This window comes from Penicillium riverlandense (assembly GCF_028828495.1).
Source record: "Penicillium riverlandense strain IBT 135883 chromosome Unknown utg000006l_segment0_segment0, whole genome shotgun sequence".
Taxonomy (NCBI): domain Eukaryota; kingdom Fungi; phylum Ascomycota; class Eurotiomycetes; order Eurotiales; family Aspergillaceae; genus Penicillium; species Penicillium riverlandense.
In genome coordinates, this window is record NW_026643197.1 from 1,622,455 (window position 1) to 1,646,432 (window position 23,978).

Here is a 23,978-nt window from a genome sequence, read left to right on the forward strand (position 1 = left end):
TCGCACATCCCCTCTTTGCCTGTACGACTTGGGAAGGTTGAACCTCTAGGCAAGTCGTCGCGGTTAGTATCTTGCCACACATTAGATAAATACTCTCTCCATATCATGGGCTGCCGCACCCTGCCCTTGTGATAATCTCATTCTCTCGTTTCTGGTTTACTTGCCTGTGAGAACTTATCGAAATGGCGCCCGGAATCGGCATCCACGAGGATTCCGCGGCCGCGGTCGAGAAGGTCACTTCGCTGGCCCAGCTGACCGAGGACTGGGACGACACTCTCCGCTTCTATGTGAATGGAACCAAGGTCACCGTCGACACAGCCAACCCGGAGGTGACACTACTGGAATACCTGCGCGGTATCGGCTTGACGGGGACCAAGCTAGGATGCGCCGAGGGTGGCTGCGGTGCCTGCACGGTGGTATGTACTGCGTGAAAGGAATATATATCTATATTTGATTGAACTCTGCTCTGACAACCATTCACGTAGGTCGTGTCGCACATGAACCCAACTACAAAGAAGATCTACCACGCTTCCGTCAACGCCTGTCTGGCCCCGTTGGTGAGCGTCGATGGGAAACATGTCATCACCGTTGAGGGGATTGGAAATGTCAAAGATCCCCATCCCATCCAGCAGCGGATCGCCGTTGGCAATGGGAGCCAGTGTGGTTTCTGCACGCCGGGGATTATCATGGTACGCCCATGCCTGCATTATTCCAGTTAACGAGACTGGAATTATCCGACTAACTGTGTATCTTCAAAGAGTCTTTATGCCTTACTACGAAATGACCCCGAGCCCTCGGAGCATGATGTGGAGGAAGCGTTTGACGGAAACCTGTGCCGCTGTACCGGCTACAGACCCATTCTCGACGCCGCGCAGAGCTTCAACAAGACCAATAACTGCGGCATGGCCTCGTCGAATGGAGGGTCTGGCTGCTGCATGGAGAAGAATGGCGGCGGCGGTTGCTGCAAAGGATCCTCCGCGGGGAATAAAGATGGCGATGAGAAGGTGGAAATCAAGTTCCCGCAGCCGGATTTCAAGCCCTACAATCCCGACACGCAGCTCATCTTCCCTGCAGCGCTGAGGAAGCACGAATTCCGCCCACTGATCTTCGGCAACAAGCGGAAGAAGTGGTACCGGCCCGTGAACATGGAGCAACTGCTGCAGATCAAGAGCATTTACCCCGAGGCTAAGTTGATTGGCGGTAGCTCGGAGACGCAAATCGAGATCAAGTTCAAGGCGATGCGCTATGCTTCCTCTGTCTATCTGGGCGATATCCCAGAACTGCGGCAGTTCGAGTTCCACGACGACTACTTGGAGATCGGTGCCAATGTGTCTCTGACAGACTTTGAAAACATCTGTGCGCAAGCTATCGAACGGTATGGGGCTGCCGCAGGTCAGCCCTTCGCAGCCATCAAAAAGCAGCTGCATTACTTCGCTGGAAGACAGATTCGCAATGTTGCCTCCCCTGCAGGTAACTTGGCTACTGCTTCTCCGATCTCCGATCTCAACCCGATCCTGGTATCTACGAACACGACTCTCATTGCCAGATCACTCGGAGGGGAAAAGCACATCCCCATGACCGAGTTCTTCCTGGGCTACCGCAAGACCGCCCTCCCTCCGGATTCCATCATTGCCAGCCTTCGGATCCCGATTGCGAAGAAAGGCGAATATATGCGCGCCTACAAACAGGCCAAGCGCAAGGATGACGATATTGCCATTGTCAACGCCGCATTACGTGTCTCTCTCTCGGAGACAAACGACGTCCTCAGTTGTAACCTGGTCTTTGGCGGCATGGCGGCCCTGACCGTGTCTGCAAAAAACGCAGAGGCCTTCTTGGTCGGCCAGAAATTCCCCAGCCCTGCAACGCTCGAGGGCGTCATGAATGCATTGGAAAAGGATTTTAATCTTCCCTTCGGTGTGCCAGGTGGCATGGCCACATACCGCAAATCTCTGGCACTCGGCTTCTTCTATCGGTTTTACCATGATGTGCTTTCTGGGCTGCAGGTCAAGTCATCCGACCTAGACCCCGATGTAATTGCGGAGATAGAAAGAGCCATTTCTTCAGGCAAGCAGGACAACGAGGCTTCGATCGCCTACCAGCAGAAAATTCTAGGAAAAGCTTCCCCGCATGTGGCGGCGTTGAAGCAGGCCACTGGCCAGGCCCAGTACACCGATGACATCCCTGTGCAGCAGAACGAATTGTTCGGATGCATGGTTCTCTCAACCAAAGCCCACGCTAAGATCCTCAGCGTCGATGTCTCCGCCGCACTGGAAGTCCCCGGAGTTGTGGACTACATCGATCACAATGACCTGCCCAATGCCGCAGCCAACTGGTGGGGTGCACCTGTTTGCGATGAGAAGTTCTTCGCGGTTGACGAGGTCAACACCGCCGGGCAGCCTATTGGTGTTATTTTGGGGCTTACGGCAAAGCAAGCCGAAGAAGGCATGCGGGCCGTCAAGGTAGAATATGAAGATTTGCCGGTGATCCTCACCATGGAGGAAGCAATCGAAGCGGAGTCTTTCTTCGAGCACTATCGCTTTATCGTGGACGGCGATACCGAGGCGGCTTTCAAGGAAGCCGATCACATCATCACGGGCGTCTCGCGGATGGGCGGACAAGAGCACTTTTACTTGGAGACACAGGCCTGTGTGGCGATCCCCAAGCCGGAGGACGGTGAGATGGAAATTTGGAGCGGCACCCAAAATCCCACTGAGACGTATGCTCCCCCAACCAGCACGGCTATTTATCAATACTAATATCGAACTTTAGGCAAGCCTATGTGGCTCAAGTCACCGGTGCTTCTTCGAACAAGGTTGTGTCTCGAGTCAAGCGACTCGGCGGTGGCTTCGGTGGCAAAGAAACACGGTCCGTTCAGTTGGCCGGTATCTGTGCTGTCGCTGCACACAAGACGAGGCGGCCTGTTCGCTGCATGCTCAACCGTGACGAGGATATTTTGACTTCTGGTCAACGTCATCCATTCCTCGGCAAGTGGAAGGTCGGCGTCACCAAGGAAGGAAAGATTTTGGCCCTGGATGCTGATGTGTATGCCAATGGTGGTCACACGCAAGATCTTTCCGGGGCTGTCGTCGAACGAAGCTTGTCTCACATTGATGGCGTTTACCACATTCCCAATGTCAACGTCCGCGGGCGGATCTGCAAGACCAACACGGTTTCCAACACTGCCTTCCGTGGCTTTGGTGGTCCGCAAGGTCTGTTCTTTGCCGAATGCTATGTTTCCGAGATTGCGGACCATCTAAACATTCCTGTTGAGGAGATTCGCGCAATCAACATGTATCAGCCAGGCGAGAAGACGCACTTCAACCAGATTCTCAAGGACTGGTATGTGCCCTTGATGTACAAGCAGGTTATGGAGGAGAGCAACTACATGGAACGTCGGAAGGCTGTGGAGGAGTACAACAAGCAGCACAAATGGTCGAAGCGAGGCATGGCCATTGTACCGACCAAGTTCGGTATCTCCTTCACTGCGCTCTTCCTAAACCAGGCCGGTGCTCTTGTCCACATCTATCACGACGGCAGTGTTCTCGTCGCCCACGGCGGTGTCGAGATGGGCCAGGGTCTACACACGAAAATGACCATGATTGCCGCCGAAGCACTCCAGGTGCCCCTAGAGGACGTCTACATCTCCGAGACCGCCACTAACACCGTCGCCAACACATCATCAACCGCTGCATCGGCCAGCTCTGACTTGAACGGCTACGCCATCTTCAACGCCTGCGAGCAAATCAACGAGCGCCTCAAGCCCTACCGCGAGAAATTTCCCGGCGCACCTATGTCCAAGCTCGCGCACGCAGCCTACTTCGACCGCGTCAACCTCTCCGCGAATGGTTACTACCGCACCCCAGACATTGGATACGTATGGGGTGAGAACTCGGGCCAGATGTTCTTCTACTTCACGCAGGGAGTGACAGCCTCCGAAGTACAAATCGACACGCTGACCGGTGACTGGACTCCGCTGCGCACTGACATCAAAATGGACGTCGGCCGCACTATCAACCCATCCATTGACTACGGCCAGATCGAAGGTGCCTACGTGCAGGGTCAGGGCCTCTTCACGACCGAAGAAAGTCTCTGGCACCGCGCCTCGGGCCAGATCTTCACCCGCGGGCCGGGCAACTACAAGATCCCGGGTTTCCGCGATATCCCGCAGATCTTTAACGTTAGCCTTCTCAAGGATGTCGAGTGGGAGAACCTGCGCACCATCCAGCGCTCCCGTGGTATTGGCGAGCCGCCCTTGTTCATGGGTAGCGCGGTTTTCTTCGCCATTCGCGATGCGCTCAAGCATGCCCGCAAGGAGTGGGGCGTTACTGACGTTCTCTCTCCTTGTGAGTCCTGCTACTCCTGAGCGCATTCGCGTTAGTTGTGCAGATCCGATTGTCGAGCGCGCGAGGGTGCATCCTAAGGATGGGGAGAAGAGCTTCTTTGTAGCCATTTAGATGGGTTGTTGGGGGGTGGAATGATAGTTACGACTTGTTTATGACCATCCGTGGATTTGTATATTTGTTTAGTTTATAAAGATCAGATTGAATTTACGTTGTTGAGAAATACATTGTTAAGACTGTAGATTTTGTGGCTATTGTGTCTGAGATAAGTGTATTTGTGTTGTCAATGAGGGTTTACATAGCCGCGATATTGGAGTGGAAAATAGGTGAGTGCAGGTGGTTTCACAGAATGACCCCAATAGTACCTTACGTGATTAGATGAAGAGCGTGTAGTATGACACTGCCCATCCCCTCATCCAGAGTCTCGGAATAGCCTATCTTCATGCTATCACGCTGTTTCCGCTACATAGAGAAACGAGTTCGGTTGTTGCAGATGTATATGGCTGGACGCAGGTGAAAAGGGAGTTACAAGCAAGACTTATATGGCTTCGACGGCTATCTTGCTCAGTGCCAGCTCAGAGTACTCAGCAAGCGGCTCACTCATTATATCCTCGTCAAATCATGTATGCGCACTACATCCACTGCGAGTAGACTGTGGCAGGACTAATACGCTCCCCATTCCACCTATTGAAGAGGGTAGAAAAAACTCTTTCCAGGAAAAAAAGACGGGAAGAAAGGCCAATATACCCAGTCATCGCCATTGAAAGCAATTCCAGCATCCTCACACCGACGCCTTAACTGGTCCAGCTTTTGCTGATCGTCCAGATCTTCCATCTTGGGCGATTCAAGATTTAAAGTAGCCAGTTTTGGCAGAATTTCAGCGTCGATTAAGCTTTCCAATTGCTCGATCGCCCACCCGAATAGCTCCTTGTCACACTCCCATAGATACAAGTTCTCCAGCGACGGCGGAAACACGTTTGTGAGCTCCCGCGTGGGCTCATCCTCGTCGTCTAGAAGTGCGAGTCCTTTGATGCTGACTTTCAACGTCTTTAAAACTGGGAAGTCAACAAAGGATCCTATCCATGGATTGTCGTCTGGAAACAGCTCTTCATCAGAACCAAGCCAGATACGTTCCAGAGTCTTTTTGTGGAGGAGAAGAGATTCGTAGAGGGCGCGGGGATTGAAATCATCGTACCCGACTGTCGCTCCGCCATGGTTGATCCGGAAAGATCTCAGAACTTTGCAAGATTCAATCCAGTACCGCATGCCATATGATGCGTTTGTCCTGGCGAGGTCAATGTCGGTGATTGTTGAGGAAAACGAAGAGGAGGGCTGTGTTTGGTTGGAGGCGTGCGCATTTTCCTCGAGACTGAAGCCGCCTAGTTTGCTCATGGCCGGAAATCCGAAGAACGGATGCATGAGGGTGGTGTCGGCACCGTTTTCCGTGTCATACCATGAACCGAAAGCTTCATCTAGGTGGGGAAATCCCGGATCCTCTCCAGAAACAGCCCTATCCAACATCTTGGAGACATATAGCCTATCTTGGCTGAACGGCCATGTTAGGTTGATTTTCCGTAAGGCTCCCAAGCGGGGAATAAGCAAAGCTAGCCAGGCATCCGTGATCCCAAATTGCACGTCTTGCTTCCACTGTGTTCTCTCCTCCGCGGAGCACGTAGATTCGTCAAGTAGCGTTTGGATGACTGTCACGTCATATTCGAAGTCCTTCTCGCTGCCGTCCCTCGATTCAAGTACGAGCGGCGGTGGCGAGTAGTGGTCTTCACGGGTTTCCCAGCAGTCCAACTCCAAGACCCGTACGAAGTTCGCAAGTTTGGGGTTTCGGACAACGGCGTAGAGGAATTGACTGACTTGTCTGATACTATGTTTTCTCCTGGTCTCGCAAAGGCGGACGTGGGAGAAGAGACTCGGCAGCAGCACATCATACAGTCGTCGGCAAGAGACCGCTAGGTGATAGCGATCCTGTTGGCGATCGAGCTCCTCGGCAATGTGGCAAAGAATTTCAATCGACAATTCGGTCAGCATTATTTCGCCGGCCGGGTCCGAGACCACTCTCGTAGGCGAAGGGTGACGAGAGAGGCACACAGAAGGTCAAGTCTAGATGGATGATATGGTTGCCAAATGTCGTAGCGAGGATACACGGCGGATCGTAAGCGGAAGAGTCCAAAGAGGCCGTATTTACGCTGCCGTCGAGGCTGGTTGGGTTAAGATGTTTAGTGGTCAATTAAACCTGCCCCACTACCAGGGAGCGAAAAGCGCACGGGGTAAGTACTAAGATAGGAGAAGGCCAATACCTGCAGGACATTATTATCCGGTCTATTTGAATGTTTTTCTGAACACATGAAAGGAATAACCCTACCTAACTAACGACTCTTCACCTTTGACCCTCCTTTCCCCTCCCCCCGCGGCGTCCTTCTTCTCAACCCAAACCCCAACCCCAAGCAACAAAAACATGACGCAACAAATATAAGCCTGAGGCATGCCATCCCCGATCTCGGGATCCATCGCCAAAGAACCAGGATAGAAAAACGCGCTCAGCTGCGTAATCCAATAAAGACTGCCCACCCAGGCTGCCGTGTTAAGATGCAGATTCCTGATCTCGGGCGTAGAAGCCGGCCGGAAGAGATAGTATAGTGTTGTTAGGCCGAGGATTAGCCCCATTGACATCGTCTGTCCGTTGTGGAATTTCGCGTGAGGGGGCCATCGCGCGTTGTAGATGTGGGTTTCGTTCCAGTCAGCTATGTAGCAGCCCAGTGAGGTTGTTAGCGCGACGAGGGTGATGAGAGTTTTGCCGAGCGGAGCCATTTTTGGGTTTGGATTGAGATTGATAGGAGGAATATAAAGTAAAGAGAAAGACTTGAAGTCTAGCGAAGAGAGAAATTGGAGTATATACTAGCTGTCCAGGGTTGGCCAACTTTGAGAAAGGAAGGGGGAGTGGACGAGGAGAAGGATTGATGAAATGATGGATGGGAGCGGAATGCGGCGACCCCGCATGAACAACCTTTCTTGGATAAAGAATAGTTACTCCAAGGTGCTTAGAAAATAAGCAATGTTTTGGTAGCTTAGTTTGAAACCATAGATTATCGAAAAACAACACTATACTCACCCAGACTAATTGCAAACCCAGCAAAAGACAAATGACCCACCCGCTCCAGTAAATGCTAAGACACAATACAGACATCACCGCAGAAAACCCAACGCCTCGCGTTATATTCCACGCTTCACATCATATTCCACGTAAGTACTCCCTCTCACTGCTGGCGCGGAATCAACGTTCAAAGCAGCGTTGTACGTCCTGTGCCCCGCAAAACCATACTTCTCATCATCAATCGACACCGGCCCGCCCCGAGCAGACACGGCAGGCGCCGTAGCCATCCTAGCGAACGAATCATGCTGATTCTTGGGGGCAGCCGTCAGCGGCACCTCCATGAAGTCACTGGCAGGGTAGGGAGCTCTAGGAACAGGATCAATAGCGTGGCCGCCACCCTCACCGCGGTTCCTGTCGCGACCCCAGAAGAGGATCATTGCGCGGGTGGCGCCGATTAGGGCAACTAGTACCCAGATGGCGACCACGGCGGTGGCAATCATAGCTTCTTGGCGGACGCCGTCTTCCAGCTTGCTGACCACGCTGACCACGACTTGGCTGATTTTGTTGGATGTGTCGGAGCCTGCGTCGGCGAGGAAGCTGTCTGATGGATTGGAGGAGTTCGAGATGCTAGCTGCGGCGCCCGAGGAGAAGACGTTCGAGGGTAGAAGAGGGAAATCGACGTGCGCGTGGTCCGAGACCCAAGTTAGGCCCTTTTCGATACCCTCGATTTTGAGACCGATCAGACACTGAAAGACCTCCGTGATTGGATCGTACAGGATTGTGTCTTGGAAGGTCTCGTTCAGCACACCCATGGTCTTGTCGACGAAGGAGTTGAGCGTGTTGTTCACGGCGTGGGTACTCTTGTTGACCCAGCCGAAGACGTTGTCGTTGATGTCGTTGTTCATGTGTGTGATCGCCTGGTTGGCCCCATCTGCCCACGCTACGGATGCGTTCTCCAGCGAGGAAACTACTTTGTCCGCAAAAGCGGTCACCTCGCTGCTCAGTTCGGGAACTGTCTTCTGCACAGCCCGCAGGAGAAGCCACTGGCAAAGACACCCGAGGAGGCCTGCGATACCGAGCGCAAGTACAAACAGGGCTGGCATTGTAGTAGCGTAGGCGATGGCCCAGCGCACGAGGGTCTGGCGACGACTGTTGCTGAATCGGCTTGCAGCTTTGATTCCTGCTGCTGCTGTGTATGGGCGAGAGACAATGTACACCACATCCATGGGATCGTGCGCCTCCTTACGGACGAGTTGGGATCGTTCCTTCATCGATCGCCAGCGCCGAATCTCTTTCCATGCCACAGGGATGCAGGCCAGCACGGCCGCGATAAGCATGACGATAATGAAGATTTTACGGGCCATGACGGCGACCTCGTCGACTCCCTGGAAGAAATTGTTGATCCCATCGTTGTCGCCGCAGAAGGTCAATTGTTTCTTTTCCGGGACTGGAAGTAAGGTGCGGTCAAAGCTGTATGTTCCCAGGGACTGATTGATCAGGCCGTTGATTTCTTGGAACGGCGCACGGATAAGATCCTGGACATAGCTGTCCGCTTCGTTGAAAGTGGGGATGGAGCTGTTCAGAGTGTTGAGTTTCGCGTCGATTGATTGGGGAAGATGGATGTTCTCGAGCGCATCCACCGAGGTGTTGAGATTCAGTGTAGGAAGGTGAGCACCGAGATCGTTGGCAGCTGTGTTCACCAGATTTGCGAAGTCCTCCAGACCGGTTTCGAAGGTGCTGACTGTGGCGTCAATATCGTGGCCAATGGTGGACAGAGTGGAGTTCAGAAAGTCCAACGCATCTTTAATCAGCGCGATTGCCGCAGACACGGTGCCTCTCACGGCCATCGTGACGAGGCAGAGGTAAGTCTGGTACATGATTTTGATGATAAAGACAATTATTTCTTCGACGCCAGTGATGGTAAGCAGGAGCATAGACTTGAGGCCATTCACGGCTTTATCAAATCCAGTCGCTGTCATATCGTTGACCCCCTGGGAGAGATAATGTGGCATGGAAGCCATGGCGCTGCCCATGGATTCCACAGAGGTGCATGAGGATAGGGCTTCGCGTTTAGCCGTGGCCATGTCGTTTTGGAGACTGCCGATGGCTATCAAGACTCTGACCAGCACCAGCAAGAGAAGAATCGTCCAGCGATTGATCCATACTTGCGACAACCGAGCTCGTAGGCCCAGGTAAGGTGTAAGGTCGTCCGGGTGCACTGTGGTGATCCGCTCTCCGTCGGGATCGTGCGCTCCGTATGGTGGTAGAAGGGGAAAGATCGATCGCCGGGATCTCGAGAATATCATTTTGACGTTTGTTCTACCGAGCGCACCAGGCGTCGAGCGTGGTAGGTGTTGGAATAGGTGCAGTCGAAAACAGAACTGGGCAAACGCTCAGCAGCCGAAGTCGAGTCCACGATTAGTGGAGCAAACAGTCGTCAAAGAGAGGAATGCAGCAGGGAGAGAAATTATATGTCCCAGAAAATCAGTGTGGACTATTGAGAATCCATAGTGTATATATTAGTAGCAGTGAATGAAAGGGACTCAATGAGGGCGTGCCGTGGGAACAATAGAACCAAGGAAAATGTGAGCGCTCGACGAGCGATGAAAGGCACAATAAAAGAAAGCAAAAGCATGGCGGCAGGTGTCTCGTAGTTTCTTTTATTAGGCACCAGCGCGCCAGTCGTAGACCAGATCGTACCGATCGTCTTATAAAGAAGCTGGTTTGGCCGGCTCGCAGCCCCGTGTTGATGAAACGGCCACCCTCAGGGTGGATCAGGCGGTCCATGTCAAAACAAAGCGGCTTCCAAAATAAAGTCTTCAGAAAGAAGATGTTTGGTGCAAGGCAGTGTTTCATCTAGCATCACGGCGCGTAAGTGGCTCTGGTTGTAGTGATGAAGCGCTGGGCGGACAAAAAGAGTGCCTGCGGGCGCTTAGCGGGCATCGTTGCTGGCCAATGGTTGGGAGTCGGCAAACGAATCTCGGACAGCACGCGCTGAGACAAATGATGACTCTTTGGTCCCAGCTCGCTGGGCAGCATGGAAATCTTTGTCTGTAATCCTGTTTCTGGGCGCTCTTTGTTCCATTTCCCGATGTCAGACGGTAGACCGCGGGCAGAGGTAGGGTTACAGGAGGTAGCAGCACACTTGATAATGTACCGATGCAGGAAAAATCCATCAACAGCATCAGAGTATTCTAAACGGTATTATTCCCTGTATCTTTTTTCTAGGGAAAAACAAGATTGAGGTACACTTTATCGTCGCTGAAGATCTTTTGAGACAACCCACGTGATCCGATTTAACACGTGAGCATCTGCGCCCTAACTTGACAACATCACTCGATCGTAGTAACCATCAAACTCGAATAAACTGAATGAGGGCATGTTTGTCTCTAGTCCATACTATTATATAATAAGACTTTATCCCCTTTTGTTTATTCTGTTCCATTCTACTGATACGGATTCAGATTAGAGGTGAACAGTGGATATACTTCGAATATATATTCCCTGCCTCGCCAGACAAGTTACATACTACGTAATTCCATCAATGACCATCGATCAAACCTGGGTAATCCAATTTCTTTGGTAAACATACATTTTTGAAGTTCTAATGGTGCACCTACCTTATATGGCTTTTGCTCGAGTATAAGTTGCTTGAGGATTGCTGCAAGCCAAATGTCTTGCATATAAACTTTTCTTTCAGCAGGAGAACAGGAAGTTCTGTTAGATTTTCAAGTGCACTTTCACGTACTGAATATGCCCTGGCCTCTGCCGATCTCTTAGTTTCAGAGTGGGTGGTCCCTGTTAGCTAATAATATAAAAACAACATGCTCTGTGTATCTGCGGTCTTCTCCAGACATGCCTGGGTTTTGACCCCACGCAAAACTCGCAGAGGCACCAGTGTACCTAGATGAGATTCCATTTCGGCGTAGCGTGATTGCCAGCCACCATAGTTGGTGTGCATGATAAAGCTCAGCAGACCTTATCTGCCTGTGATTCGCTGAGCGAGACTATTTCGGCAACTGACGGGCTGTTTGTTCAGGCGGCCGCGCACTTTGATATCTTGCATCAGTTAGCCTCCTTTACTGTCAAGTCTCTCCCTCCCACACAAACTTGTGTTCGTGTCCCTATTCACGCACGTCAGAACATGCCTTGAGAAACAAACCAGTCGTGATCGACGGTGAAAGAGGATTGACTTTATGAGTATCTCCCAGCAAGAACGGTCCTGCTCCAGTTCATGCAGACTTATCACGACTGATATCCACTTGACGCGTTGCAGGGTCGTCACCGGTCGCAGCAAGCATCACCCTAGCCCTGGCCGACGGTGAAGAAGACACTGTAAGTGTCACCTGGCAAGAATGATCCTATCCTCCTAACGCGTAGCAAGGTCAACACCGCTCGCAGGCATGGGTGCCAAAGAGAGCACCGCTTCCCAAAAACCGCCCGATGACAAGCATCTTGTACTTGATGCAGAAGGATACAGTCTGGTACTTGATGCTGAGAAGAACCTCGTGGAGACTCATGGAGACGAGGCCGGAGATAGCCAGTCTGCCGACCGTGTCTTGCGCCTTGAAATCCATGGCATGGGTAGCGCTCCAGTGCTGCACCTGAAGATTGCAGAGCATAAGCCTGCTACTGACAAGTACCTGTACGAAGTTGGTATGGACTGGACAGCTGGAATGGTCTTCTTCCTCTTCCGTCTCCCCGAGACCTACCCTGGAGGCAGGACAGGACTGCTTCGCATTGTTCGGGACCTGTGCGACGGGTCTCCTACGCTTGGGGTCACAAAGATTATCCCAGGGCGAGCGGCAGTCAAGAAATTTATTAGATCCCGAAAGCACCCCGAAACGTGGGAAGATTCTGTCCTTGTGAACGGCATCAAAGTCGATTGGAAACGCAAACGTCCGGGCTCCAAAAGACTCCACATCCGGGTCGTGTTCCCAGGAGCGCAAGAGGGAACTAACATGATCGTGCTTGACGAGAGCTCCGAGCAGCTAAAAGCCGTCACCTCTGGCGATCTAGTGAGCCCAAACTTTCCAACTGCACGTTCACCGTGTGAATGAAAGCTAACGTACAGACGGTAGCCCAAATTCATTGACGCATTCATCCTTCCCCTTCGCATCTACCTTCGAAGATGCACGCTCAGGAAACGCTATCATGAGGGACTGGCCCGTCTCCAGAAACAAACCCTTGCGATTCAGGAAGAGGCCTCACAAGATGGTGAGGATGGAGAGGTGAAGAGCATTGGATCCACAGATCAGGACTCTGAATTGGAGTTGACGATGTCAGCGCCGAGACATGGTAACTGCGCTGCCTCCACTACTTCCTATCAGACTGCCCACAGCTTTCTTTCTCCCTCGACAACCACTCCCACCTCTTCTGCTTTCCACACTCCTATTGCCCATTCACGGACCCCTTCCATCGATATCTCTGAAGAACATGAGCCAAGCAGCATCCTTGAGAACCCTACCTCATCTGAAAACACCCACACCTCTCTTTCCCAGGACAAGAGTCAAAAAGGTAAACAAGACCCGCGAAAGATCCAACCCGCTGAAACAAGTTTGGCTAAATACGATCCTAGATACCGACCACGGCGTCCACACCCACAAATCTCCTTCTCAGGGCAAGTGCCCCCAAGGTAAATAAGACCCAGGGTATGTCCAACCTGCTAAAGTACTCTTGGCTGACAAAAATTCCAGACACCGACCACGACACCTCCATTATGGAAGCCACATCCAGCGCTCCTGGGAATATCCAGAAGAGCCACAATATCCATTCTCCTGCAGGCGAAGGCCTCGCAGACCAGGCTGATCTCTATCCTTCCAAAAATATCCACAACAGACACACCTCTAATCCACCTCCAGGTGAGCGCCTTGAAGAACAGGCTGCCTCATGTACTCCCGGAGAAAAACAAAAACATGATCGGACCAGCATACCAGGTAAGTACAACACCTCCCAATACAACACGTGTACTACGGAGCGATCGCTAACTCGAGAATCAGATCTTGTCGAAGAAGGGAGCAACATCCAAGCGGGGCAGACAGAGACGAGCACAAACCTTAAGCCGTCCAAGCAGTTCACAGACACTCGCAAGGCATCGCGGCCTGAACCGACTATACAACCAGCAGACAGCAACCTCGAGCTCGAACAGAGCAACACCAACGACGAGGAAAGCCAGTCGGACAGCGAAGTTCCAATCACTACTGCGATACAAGCCGGCGAAGAGCTCAGCCTGATGCCTACAACAAAGTCCCTTTCGAAGAAGGCGAAGATAAAGAGAATGAAGAAGAGCCGTAAGAGGAGATTCCGAGGCAAGAAACATCGCTCTTCAAACACCTCGCAGGACACTGCTTCTCAGTCTGATGCAGAGACAGACGAAGACAGCGAAGACGACGAGGCGGTGGACTCTTCACTGGCTTCCCAAGTCCAGTTCGAGACCACCCATCTAAACTCAACGTCTGAAGCATCTCCTGAGCTAGCATCTGCCACCAAGAAAAGCAAAGGCAGGCAGCGCACTTCGAACATTCTCATCCCGGTTCTGCAAAAGTCATCAACTGCAACCAAGGGACCATCTTCGCCATCCGATACCAAAATTGTCCAACAAGGACAAGGTCTGGTCCGTGAGGACCCCGAGACGACAACTACACCCACACTGACGGCGGCACCAGAAGAAGCCACGCCATCGTCAACCACCACAGTACTGGCCACCCACAGTGATGGCGCTCCGACATGCAGTCCATCCACGGGCATGGGACTTAGCCCAGACAAACCCAACCCAGCAGGCGGAGACCAGATAATCCAAATGCCGCCGGGCTTTGTCTGGGAGCTGACGCAAGTCAGCTTCCCATGCGCCAAGATGGATTGCCGTCCTGTGGGATGGTCGGTCGGTGATCTGCCCGAAGTGTGGGCCGTACTCCCTGATCCGCTACTGCGGAAGGGATCACCTCCGAGACGACGTGTCGCAGCACTGGAACGACTGCGACAAATACTCGTTTCAGCATCCCTGCGTGCCGGGGTCTGTTCCACCGGAAGTTTTGAGCGGACCACCTCAACTTCCATGCCGCCACCGGTGGGACAGCCCTGAGCGACATCGCCAAGCGATGTTGTTCAGCACGGCACGCAGGGAGGACGGTGACTACGTCCTCTTTGCGGAGTGGCCCCTCGCCATCGCCGCCGGAGGAGATTCTGGGGAGTACGGGCGTCGTTGTTCGCCTCGGGCGTTCCTTGCGGTTCGGTGGGACGATCCCGTGGCGAGGGATCGGTTCCGCCGAGTGCTGGCGATCTGCCTTTTCTCGGCCCTCGAGGTGCAAACCCTCGTTGGCTTCATGTTCCGTCTTGTGCGCGACAACCTCCGCCACCGGGGCCTCTGGTCTGTGGAGGTTGACCATATGCTGCGATCCCAGATTCATCGCGAGCATGGCGTCAACCTCCAGCCGCCCACCAAGGGACAGCACCATGCCTTCGAGGCGGAGTGGGTCGGTCTCGACACTCGTTCCCGTCAAGACCCGACCTACGTGAACGACGTCCCGCTCTTGGGCAACTTGGGGAGTGGGTTCCGGCGCCTGTGCGATCTGATGGAGTCCCGGTTTTGGATTCTGCGGGCGAGCCGGACCACCCACCCTTTTGTCCAGAGTGTGGATGCTCGGACGCGTGGGGAGGGTTTCGCGGGGGTCCGTGGGGAGGAGCGACGAACCTTCCGACGGGGCGAGGGTTGGGATGGTGCCGGGACGGGACCTCTGGAGCTCGAGGGTGAGCCCTAGTGGGTCGAGAAAATGGCCGGAGGATTTCTGGGGAGGGCGAATGGGGGGGCCCCATCCAGGGGGGGCATATCTGCGATGATAAGTCTGGGGTTAGGGGAAGGGAGGGGAGGTTGATTTCTGCTTTCTTTTTTTGTTCTGCCTCCCTGGGGGGACCCAGGGAGATGATGATAATGAATCCAGGGCCAAGGGGGGCAATCTTCCAATCTCGTATATTCCAGTAATAAGTAGATCATCTTACCGCGCTATATCCATGAGTGAGTTGACATGGTTCGTATCAAACTCTTCTATATTCTTCAAGCCCCCTAATCTAATGTCTCATATAAGCCAACACATAATTACGAGACGCCCCATTTTCACTGGATATACTTCTTCAGGCCCCTCAGCCTCTCCTTGGCCGTCTCGAGCACATCGTCGTTCTTGCAGACCGCAAAGCGCAGGTAGTCCTCGGCAATGTGCGAGTTGGCATCGGTGTAGAATTCTGTAGGCGGGATGGCGGCCACACCAACCTCCTGAATAAGGAACCAACAGAGCTTGAAGTCTCGGGGCCGGTTGGCCACATGCGGCGGGAACGGATAGTCGGCCGGCAGCTTGACCGCCGCCATGTTGGCCAGAACGAAGTAGCCGCCTTCAGGATCGGAGTACTGTACAAACATTAGTGGATGATAGTTGTTATCAACCGGAAAAGACATACCGGAATACCAAGTTCATCAAATACTTCACAGAAACGCTTCATTTTCTGCTGCATATCATTCCGGCTTTCATCCCAGAATCCTTCCTTGTCGGCCTGCTCGAATGCGACGGCCGCTGCTTCTTGCAGGGGAGACACACTGCTATAACAGATGCGGGTATGGGCACCGGCAACGTATTTGATGAGATGCTCAGGACCAATGAGGTACCCAACTCGCCAGCCAGTGGCGTAGAAAGCCTTGCCGGCGGACCCCACAGTGAGCGTACGCTCGTACAGTTCCGGTGAGAGTGTGCCGATTCTGGTGAACGGCACGTAGAAAAGTCGATCGTACACTTCATCAGACAGAATAATCAGATTGTGCTTGACGCAGAGATCTCCAATTCGCTGGAGCTCCTCGCGTGAGAAGACCTTGCCCACGGGATTGTGGCTGAGAGAGATGTTAGTTGCCTGTCCGACAGTATGAGAGCACCGATGCTTACGGAGAGTTTAAGACCTATTATTGTTAGCCTTCGATCGCAGGATCCGTTGAGATGGTTTAACTTACAATCATCTTGGTCTTGGAGTTGATAGTTTTCTCCAGCTCGTCAAAATCAATAGTCCACTCCGAAGCAGGAGAGGTCCTTGTGGCACCGTCCTTGGGTGGGTGAAGCGGGACATAACGAATTGTGCCACCGGGCATCTCGATATTGCTGATGTATCTTTTCTGACGTTAGACGACAGCGTACCTTCTTGGGCTTTTGGCTACTCACTGGTCAAAGAACGGTTCGAAGATAATGACCTCATCCCCGGGTTCAATGAAACCCATGAATGCGCTCAGCATACCTGGCAATTGGGGGATATGGTTAGTATACACATTTGTACGAAGCGAGTCCAGTCTTACCCTCATTCGCGCCCGTGGTGATGGAGACCTCTGTCTCGGGATTCAAGGTCCTGCCGAAGAAAGGCGAATATGCATCCGCAATAGCCTTCTTGAGACGGGGACGGCCCTATTCGGGGTGAGAATAATGCCAACAATGTTCAATAGCCTCGGGCGATCTCTACCTTTGTCGGGGAATACTGGTTGCATTCCACCCGGTCCAGCGCATCCTTGGCCGCGTCAAGGGCGAACTTGGGGGGATTATAACCACTGTTCCGACCTCCTAGTCAGTTTTCCACTACTTTATTTCCATGTATTAGCCACACCCACAAGAATCCTTGGCCCATATTCACAATCGGCTGAACGGGCGAGGCGGCCGCGGCTTCGTTCACGATGGACCTAGTGCTCTAGTCAGACGAGTTCATCGACTTTCTTTTGTCAATTGAGCCGTGATGCGCACCAGACATCCTGTCGCTGTCCGGCCACTCTCTTCGCCGGCTTAAAAGGGTCGGGTCGCGCAGCTGTTGCGGACATTGCTCTTGCGCCGAATCCGGGGAGGCGGGGTAAGTCCGGGCTGCAGGAGATGGGGATTGAGGCTGCGCGGTGGGCAGTAGTCGATTTAAAGACGGAGACGAGTCGAGTGTTGCGACCCAGAATCATGAGTGAGAGGGACCGCGAGAGAGAGATAGAGAGAAAGAGAGGTGAGAAGGTGAGGTGGGAGTCGGAAGAGAATCGGAACGAACTGCGTCAATTAATGGCGTGCTCGGAGAGACTCACGGACACCACCAACTAACTTGTGTACGACTAAGGCAATTGAAATAATCACTGTTCCACTCCCTAGGTCCTTCCATTTGCTGTTTCACACTACTTACACTCCCCAAATTGTCGCTGCCATTTATTCAGGCATCAAGGCAGAAACATTATCTAATCGCATCTACAGCGCGTCGCACGCGTCCGTCAATCGACCATCAGTTGATGAACCGCGAGCACTCCCGTCCGCAGTCATGGTCTCCTGTCCCATCTGTTCGAATTCGGTGCCACAGCTAAAGATCAACGACCACATTGACTCGGACTGCCAGAAGTTTATCGAAGACCCGGCATCGTCCCCGACAGACCAGCCCGCTTCCCAAAAACAAGTGGCCAGCATTTTCCAGCCGCCGTCCGCACGCAAAGCCTCATCTCAGCCTAGTGTGACCAAAGAATCACCGTCACGTCCCAATGCATCAACTCCGCGCTTAAATGGCAAGAGATCCTTCGTGCAGGAACCGGATACACCGCAAGACCGAGATGGATCAAGCCAACAGAATGGCACACCCGCGGAGCAGCCGGCGAAACGCCCCAAAGTCAGTGCCTTTCAGAAAGCGGCCCCTCTGGCAGAGCGTATGCGACCCAAGACATTAGATGACGTTTGTGGTCAGGAGCTGGTTGGTTCGAACGGAGTGCTTCGCGGACTTATAGAGCAGGACAGAGTTCCGAGCATGATACTGTGGGGTAGTGCGGGTACAGGAAAGACGACCATTGCACGAGTCATTGCATCGATGGTTGGCAGCCGATTTGTGGAAATCAACAGCACGAGCTCTGGTGTTGCGGAATGCAAGAAGATCTTCGCCGAGGCTCGGAGTGAACTCGGTCTGACCGGCAGGAAGACGATTATCTTCTGTGATGAGATTCATCGGTTTTCAAAATCCCAACAAGATGTCTTTTTGGGACCAGTCGAGAGTGGACAGGTTACGCTCATTGGCGCCACAACCGAGAATCCATCGTTCAAGGTCCAGAATGCTCTTCTCTCGCGCTGCCGGACCTTTACCCTGGCCAAGCTCACGGATGAAGATGTTACTGCTATTCTCAATCGTGCACTGAGGGTGGAAGGCCCCAACTACTCGCCCTCGGCACTGGTGGACGATGAACTGGTGCGGTATCTAGCCAAATTTGCTGACGGGGACGCCCGAACCTCCCTCAATCTCCTCGAGCTAGCCATGGACCTGTCCAAACGCCAGGAGATGACGAAAGAGGAGTTGAAACGGTCTTTGACCAAAACTCTTGTCTATGACCGCGCCGGAGATCAACATTATGACACCATTTCAGCCTTCCACAAGTCCATCCGTGGGAGTAACCCGGATGCAGCGTTATATTACCTTGCTCGCATGATTCAATCTGGGGAGGACCCATTGTACATCGCCCGGCGGCTGATCGTTGTTGCGTCGGAGGATATTGGACTGGCCGATAACACCATGCTCACTCTGGCCATCTCCACTCATTCTGCTGTTGAGAAAATCGGGCTTCCCGAGGCACGAATCAATTTGGCGCATGCCACTGTCGCGATGGCCATGTCGAAGAAAAGCACTCGGTCATATCGGGCTTTGAACAATGCGTTCGCGGCACTGAACGAGCCAGGTGTTGCGGGACTGCCGATTCCCATTCATCTGCGGAATGCACCCACGAAGCTCATGAAGGAGCTTGGGTACGGCAAGGAGTATAAATACAACCCGAACTATAAGAATGGCGAGGTGGTGCAGGAGTATCTACCCGAGCAGCTCCAGGACCGGACGTTCTTGGAGGATCTCGACCTGGGGACGATGCGAGATCCTGATCTGGGCAGGTTCTGAACTACACAGTACCTAGCCAAACCTGATCGGGGAAGTCGGCAGAATTTGGGATTGGCGGGGGGTATGCCAACGCGGGTGCGCGACTCTCGACCATAGCAACATACACTACAACAAATGCACTCGACAGAGCTTACCGGGGCAAAACTTTACTCTTGACCGGTGCTTCTCCCAACAAGAACCAGGTCGAAACATAGTCAATGTGATGAATCGCAGAACGGCATATAAAGGAGTCGCAGTTTGATCTGCTTACAATGTTGTGAGCCAGCCGAGTCCTAAGAGGGAAAGCACTATGCCGGTTTGGGTGACAGCGAGGAAACGTGGATGGGAAGTCGCGATGACATCGATAGTCGTCGTGCCTGACAGGATGACCTTTAGTTTCCTTCATCCGCTCGATCTTTTTGTCCATCCTCTCACCGCAACCTGTTCTATCACCGAAGGGCTGTCAGCCCATGGTCCCAAATGTGATCGTCCAGGACTATAATTAAGTCAACCTGGTTACCCGACTGTCGTATATGGTCTGAGCTCGCTTCTTGATTGTTGCCGTTTGCTGGGCATACCAGATCGTTGAACGACATCAGGGGTTTCCGAGCTCTTCGACTCTCCACAACATCTCCACATTCTATATCTGCTCGGGCATCCATATCTCAAAAACCATGACCCATGAATCTATGATCCCGGGTGACTTGTCTGGTCCTCGGTACGACCTGTTCGCCCTGTCCCCCGAACCGGCCCGGGTCCTGTCAGACAGCTCGGCGTACTCGGTAAGTTCGTTCCGTTTGATCTTCATATTCAGAATAAGGCTGATCTTTACTTGCTCTGTAGCTTACTGTGCCATCACCAACCCAGACGTCAACCAGTGGCCACACACAACAAGTTGTGGAGGACCCTTCATCAAGCCTGTCACTTGGTCATGTATCCGAAGACCCAACCGGGTCTCCCATCCATATTGAACCCACACACAATGAAATTGCCCATTTCCAAGGACTACCTTATTACTCTGAACCTAGCCTGGACGGTCTGGTGCAGGATTATCCCTTGCAAATGTATGGAGTCTTCGAACCGCAGCATGACACATTTTCCCGCGACAGCCAGACTTCAAATTTCCCAAACCTGAATGCACCGACAGTTCAAGACATGGCGGCCTCTCTGACGACACTATGTTCGCCCAGGTTAGCAGTATCTATGCCCGATCCCATACACCGACCGTATACGTGGCCCATGAGCTCCCAGGATACTTGGAACTGCACCGTCACCGATTACAACTATGCCCAACATGCGTTTAGGAGTAGCACAGGAGGGGCGCAGGAGGCTTCCCCTCCCGCCGGCTCTAGTTTGCATGTCATCTTCGAGGACCCGCGAGAGAACCCGCGCGGCCATCGTGAAAGGCGGATCCGATCCAAGATTGATGTAGAGAAGCAGAAAGAGAACACTCGTTTGCTCAAAATGTTTGGCGGTGCCTGTCTTTGGTGTTATCGGAGCAAGAAGAGATGCCAGCCTGCCGATACCTGTCGCTCTTGCGTGTTAAACCTGCGCAAGTGTATTCGAGAGTCTTCGCAGCTGTCCCTGTTTGGTCCTACCGTGGAGCTTTCTGCGGACGACGGTCTCGCCGCTTTCTTGCTAAGCCCGCCTTCCCGTGAAGCGCTCACCACGTTGGGGTTTCTGAGCAACAAAATCCTCAAAAGAGAGCCAGGACTGCGGGTGGTGATCAACCTCCGCCAAACCGGTGATGGGCAGATTCAAACGTGGGCGATCGACCTGCGCGAAGCCCAAACGGCCGTCTCCAGTGCGTGGGGGCATCCTGCTGCTGGGTTTATTGCCGAAGCACACAAGTATGTCTGGTGCGCTGAGCTGGTCAAGCTCGAAAAGGCCTACCATCTGCACCCGCTCGTGCAATCCGCCATCGCCATGGCGAGAATGTTCATGACCCTTCGTTGTCTCGGGCAAACCAACGTTCATGTCAGCCACTTTGATATTGACATTGCACGTCTGACGTTGTTCTATGTGCTGGTTGTCTGCTCGCGGGACCTAGCAGAGAAGTCCGAGCGCTTCGCTGGGATCCTCTGCGAGATATTGCGTGGAAAGGACCTGCATCATGAGTCTGGCTCTGGAAAGGAGGAAGAGACGTACGCTGTGAGCCCGATCTGGGCCGCCACCGCGCTCTACTATCGGGTTGTCAGCGGGCTACTGGACCTTCACACCTGCCTGTCCATCGCACCGATCTTCAATTCCTTCGCTTCGCACCTGGATGGTGTTCACAGTAGCCTGTGGAGCATTCTGAAATGGATTTCACCCTCCCAAGAACCTTGCAGCAAGGACTCCTTGACTGCTGTGCTCAATGATGAGATCCCCGTCCTGCCGTCTCGCGAATACTTCGACATCGCTCTCTGGCTAGGACCATCCAGCCTCGAGCCTTTCGAGCCCGTGGTCTTCAGACGACACGCAGATCCTTTCTCGGAGACATCCCATGCCATGGAATCCTTTCTGGACGAAGCGTTCACCCGTCCCCCGGTTCACCTCCGGCCCAGTCCCGATAACCCGGCATCTCCACGCAAAGCCAAGCCCGCGGAGACAAACATGCCCGACGATGCTTCGGCGAACAAACCCCCGAGGATGATCTCCCCGGTGCGCAGCGAAGATTTCGACCCGACGAACCCAGACACTTGGCCCAGCCATGAGGAGTCGATGACCCTGATTGACGAGTTCTTTGGTGCGACCACCCCGAAGCCGGAAACGAGCAGCGCGACGATTCCAACCAAAACGGTGTTTAGATGAGTACAAAGACCGGCACCAATCCGGTCCGAAGATTTCGAGGACAGTATTGCTTATTGTTGGTTGTTATTTTTACCATTGCCTTACTTACTGACTGTCTTTCCGGGCTGTGATTTCTGATTACCGGCATGTACAATAACGGTTGAATAGACGATGACAAAAGGAAGGGACTCTAGCGGCGTTGTGGATTACTGGCTGGACTGTGTCTGTGGCTGTGGCTGTACAATTACGAATATCCAATAGCTCATTATTACGTCCAGAAGTATGGCCTACTGTCTCTATTAATCTCATTATCCGTGTCTTATCCGAAAACTGTAGGTAGTTAGTTATTGTAGTTCGGTACAAAGCAAAGTGCATCCATCCATTCCACCCGCGTCGCGTCAAGAATCTCTCGCTCCACCGCCAACACCAACCTCCTCAATCCCATCACCACTAACCATGGCCTCCTCATCCGGCGGCCAACCCTTCGCCTCGCGCTCCTACACCGGCTCAAAACTCCCCGACCGCTCTATCCAGTCCAATGCCATGCCCTTCAGCGCCTCCTCGTTCTCGCGACACCGCGGCGGCCTAGGCGCCACGGCACCCGCTGATTTCGGGACTGACCCCTCCAAGCAGCCCGCGCAGCAGGGTGGCAATGTTGTTGCTGCTGGGACACCCGGCTCGGCTGCGCAGCTCCAGGCGCAGAGCCTTGGTGCGCATGGGCAACAGGATGCGAATCCGTTGAATCGGTTGACGGAGGAGCAGAGGGAGGAGATTAATGAGGCTGTGAGTGATGCATCTCTCTCCTTAATGCACAATGCAGAGGGAGAGAGAGAGAGAGGAAGAAGAGAAGGCTAATACAACCACCGCTCCTACAGTTCACACTCTTCGACCTCGACCGCGACCGCCACCTGGACTACCACGAGCTACGCGTCGCCTTCCGCGCACTAGGCTTCACCCTCTCGAAACAAGAGCTGATCTCCCTCCTAACAACATACGGGGTGCCCCGTCCACAAGTGCAGCAACAAGCGCAAAACCCGAACCAGGCCCAAAACCCAAATCAACAACAAGCACAAAACCCGAACCAGAACCAGAATTCATCAGCCAAAGGCTCAAACCCCCAACACCCCTCCAACCTCCTCATGCCCCTATCCTCGTTCCAAGCGGTAACCGCGCTCAAGATCCTGGAGCGCGATCCGCGCGACGAGATCCTGCGCGCGTTCGAGCTCTTTGACGATGGCCAGAAGGGGTTTATTGATCTCGAGGATCTGAGGCGTGTTGCGCGTGAGTTGGGCGAGACGGGCCTTGAGGAAGAGGAGCTGAGGGCTATGATTGAGGAGTTTGATCTGGAGGGCGTGGGTGGTGTTACGAGGGAGGCTTTTGTGGGGATTTGTTGGCAATGATAGATAGTATCACATTGTTGTTATTAGGATGGATGGGCTGGAGAAGGGAGAGTATGGGTTTATATCTTACTGTTGGGGCGGACTGGGTGTCGAGGTCCGAGTGAAGTGTTGGTGGTTGACTCTGTTGCTTGGATGCATGGGTTTCTTGGGTGTTGGGTCCTTTTCGTTTCCTGTGAGTCTGTCTGTGTTGTTTTCGGGAGTTCGTCTCGTCTTGTCTCTTGCTTTGATCTTGGTCTGGCGAGATGCTAAACAGTGATTGTGCCAATGGATATATCCTACTCTTATCCTATGTTTTTGCTTCTACTTTTTTCTATCGTTTCTTCAGCTATGGAAATAAACAAGTACAAGAGCCAATCTTCTAACTTCAGATGCAAGGTATGTATTTGATATGAAACTGGCCTGGCCTGTCTTACCTCTCATCTTCTCCGTTCCGGTAAAGAAGCCGGACAAAAATAACACACACCAGAAGATAAATCA

At 53.0% G+C, this 23,978-nt stretch overlaps 10 protein-coding genes across 10 annotated transcripts; 7 read left to right on the top strand and 3 right to left on the bottom strand.

The window, feature by feature from the left end:
* Nucleotides 1–182: 182 nt before the first annotated feature.
* Nucleotides 183–4,454, top strand: N7474_006896 (putative xanthine dehydrogenase HxA; the record flags this gene model as incomplete). The annotated part of the gene is made up of 5 exons (XM_057198306.1): nt 183–416; nt 486–689; nt 759–2,716; nt 2,770–4,343; nt 4,387–4,454. The coding sequence occupies 5 exons, from the start codon at nt 183–185 to the stop codon at nt 4,452–4,454; spliced, it is 4,038 nt and encodes a 1,345-aa protein (XP_057051746.1).
* A 570-nt stretch (nt 4,455–5,024) lies between these two features.
* Nucleotides 5,025–6,380, bottom strand: N7474_006897 (uncharacterized protein; the record flags this gene model as incomplete). The annotated part of the gene is made up of 1 exon (XM_057198307.1): nt 5,025–6,380. One exon carries the CDS (start codon nt 6,378–6,380, stop codon nt 5,025–5,027), a length of 1,356 nt encoding a protein of 451 aa, XP_057051747.1.
* Nucleotides 6,381–7,562: 1,182 nt separating this feature from the next.
* On the bottom strand, nt 7,563–9,749 carry prm1 (pheromone-regulated protein PRM1; the record flags this gene model as incomplete). Its single annotated transcript, XM_057198308.1, has 1 exon — nt 7,563–9,749. The coding sequence occupies one exon, from the start codon at nt 9,747–9,749 to the stop codon at nt 7,563–7,565; it is 2,187 nt and encodes a 728-aa protein (XP_057051748.1).
* A 2,097-nt stretch (nt 9,750–11,846) lies between these two features.
* Nucleotides 11,847–12,503, top strand: N7474_006899 (uncharacterized protein; the record flags this gene model as incomplete). Its single annotated transcript, XM_057198309.1, has 1 exon — nt 11,847–12,503. One exon carries the CDS (start codon nt 11,847–11,849, stop codon nt 12,501–12,503), a length of 657 nt encoding a protein of 218 aa, XP_057051749.1.
* A 659-nt stretch (nt 12,504–13,162) lies between these two features.
* On the top strand, nt 13,163–14,524 carry N7474_006900 (uncharacterized protein; the record flags this gene model as incomplete). The annotated part of the gene is made up of 1 exon (XM_057198310.1): nt 13,163–14,524. The coding sequence occupies one exon, from the start codon at nt 13,163–13,165 to the stop codon at nt 14,522–14,524; it is 1,362 nt and encodes a 453-aa protein (XP_057051750.1).
* A 16-nt stretch (nt 14,525–14,540) lies between these two features.
* Nucleotides 14,541–15,200, top strand: N7474_006901 (uncharacterized protein; the record flags this gene model as incomplete). The annotated part of the gene is made up of 1 exon (XM_057198311.1): nt 14,541–15,200. The coding sequence occupies one exon, from the start codon at nt 14,541–14,543 to the stop codon at nt 15,198–15,200; it is 660 nt and encodes a 219-aa protein (XP_057051751.1).
* A 353-nt stretch (nt 15,201–15,553) lies between these two features.
* On the bottom strand, nt 15,554–17,404 carry N7474_006902 (kynurenine--oxoglutarate transaminase; the record flags this gene model as incomplete). The annotated part of the gene is made up of 9 exons (XM_057198312.1): nt 15,554–15,841; nt 15,892–16,315; nt 16,368–16,381; nt 16,433–16,586; nt 16,638–16,710; nt 16,769–16,874; nt 16,930–17,014; nt 17,075–17,143; nt 17,205–17,404. 9 exons carry the CDS (start codon nt 17,402–17,404, stop codon nt 15,554–15,556), a joined length of 1,413 nt encoding a protein of 470 aa, XP_057051752.1.
* Nucleotides 17,405–17,748: 344 nt separating this feature from the next.
* Nucleotides 17,749–19,350, top strand: N7474_006903 (ssDNA-dependent ATPase MGS1; the record flags this gene model as incomplete). Its single annotated transcript, XM_057198313.1, has 1 exon — nt 17,749–19,350. One exon carries the CDS (start codon nt 17,749–17,751, stop codon nt 19,348–19,350), a length of 1,602 nt encoding a protein of 533 aa, XP_057051753.1.
* Nucleotides 19,351–20,003: 653 nt separating this feature from the next.
* Nucleotides 20,004–22,122, top strand: N7474_006904 (uncharacterized protein; the record flags this gene model as incomplete). The annotated part of the gene is made up of 2 exons (XM_057198314.1): nt 20,004–20,111; nt 20,173–22,122. The coding sequence occupies 2 exons, from the start codon at nt 20,004–20,006 to the stop codon at nt 22,120–22,122; spliced, it is 2,058 nt and encodes a 685-aa protein (XP_057051754.1).
* A 435-nt stretch (nt 22,123–22,557) lies between these two features.
* On the top strand, nt 22,558–23,501 carry cdc31 (putative cell division control protein Cdc31; the record flags this gene model as incomplete). Its single annotated transcript, XM_057198315.1, has 2 exons — nt 22,558–22,884; nt 22,977–23,501. The coding sequence occupies 2 exons, from the start codon at nt 22,558–22,560 to the stop codon at nt 23,499–23,501; spliced, it is 852 nt and encodes a 283-aa protein (XP_057051755.1).
* Nucleotides 23,502–23,978: the final 477 nt, after the last annotated feature.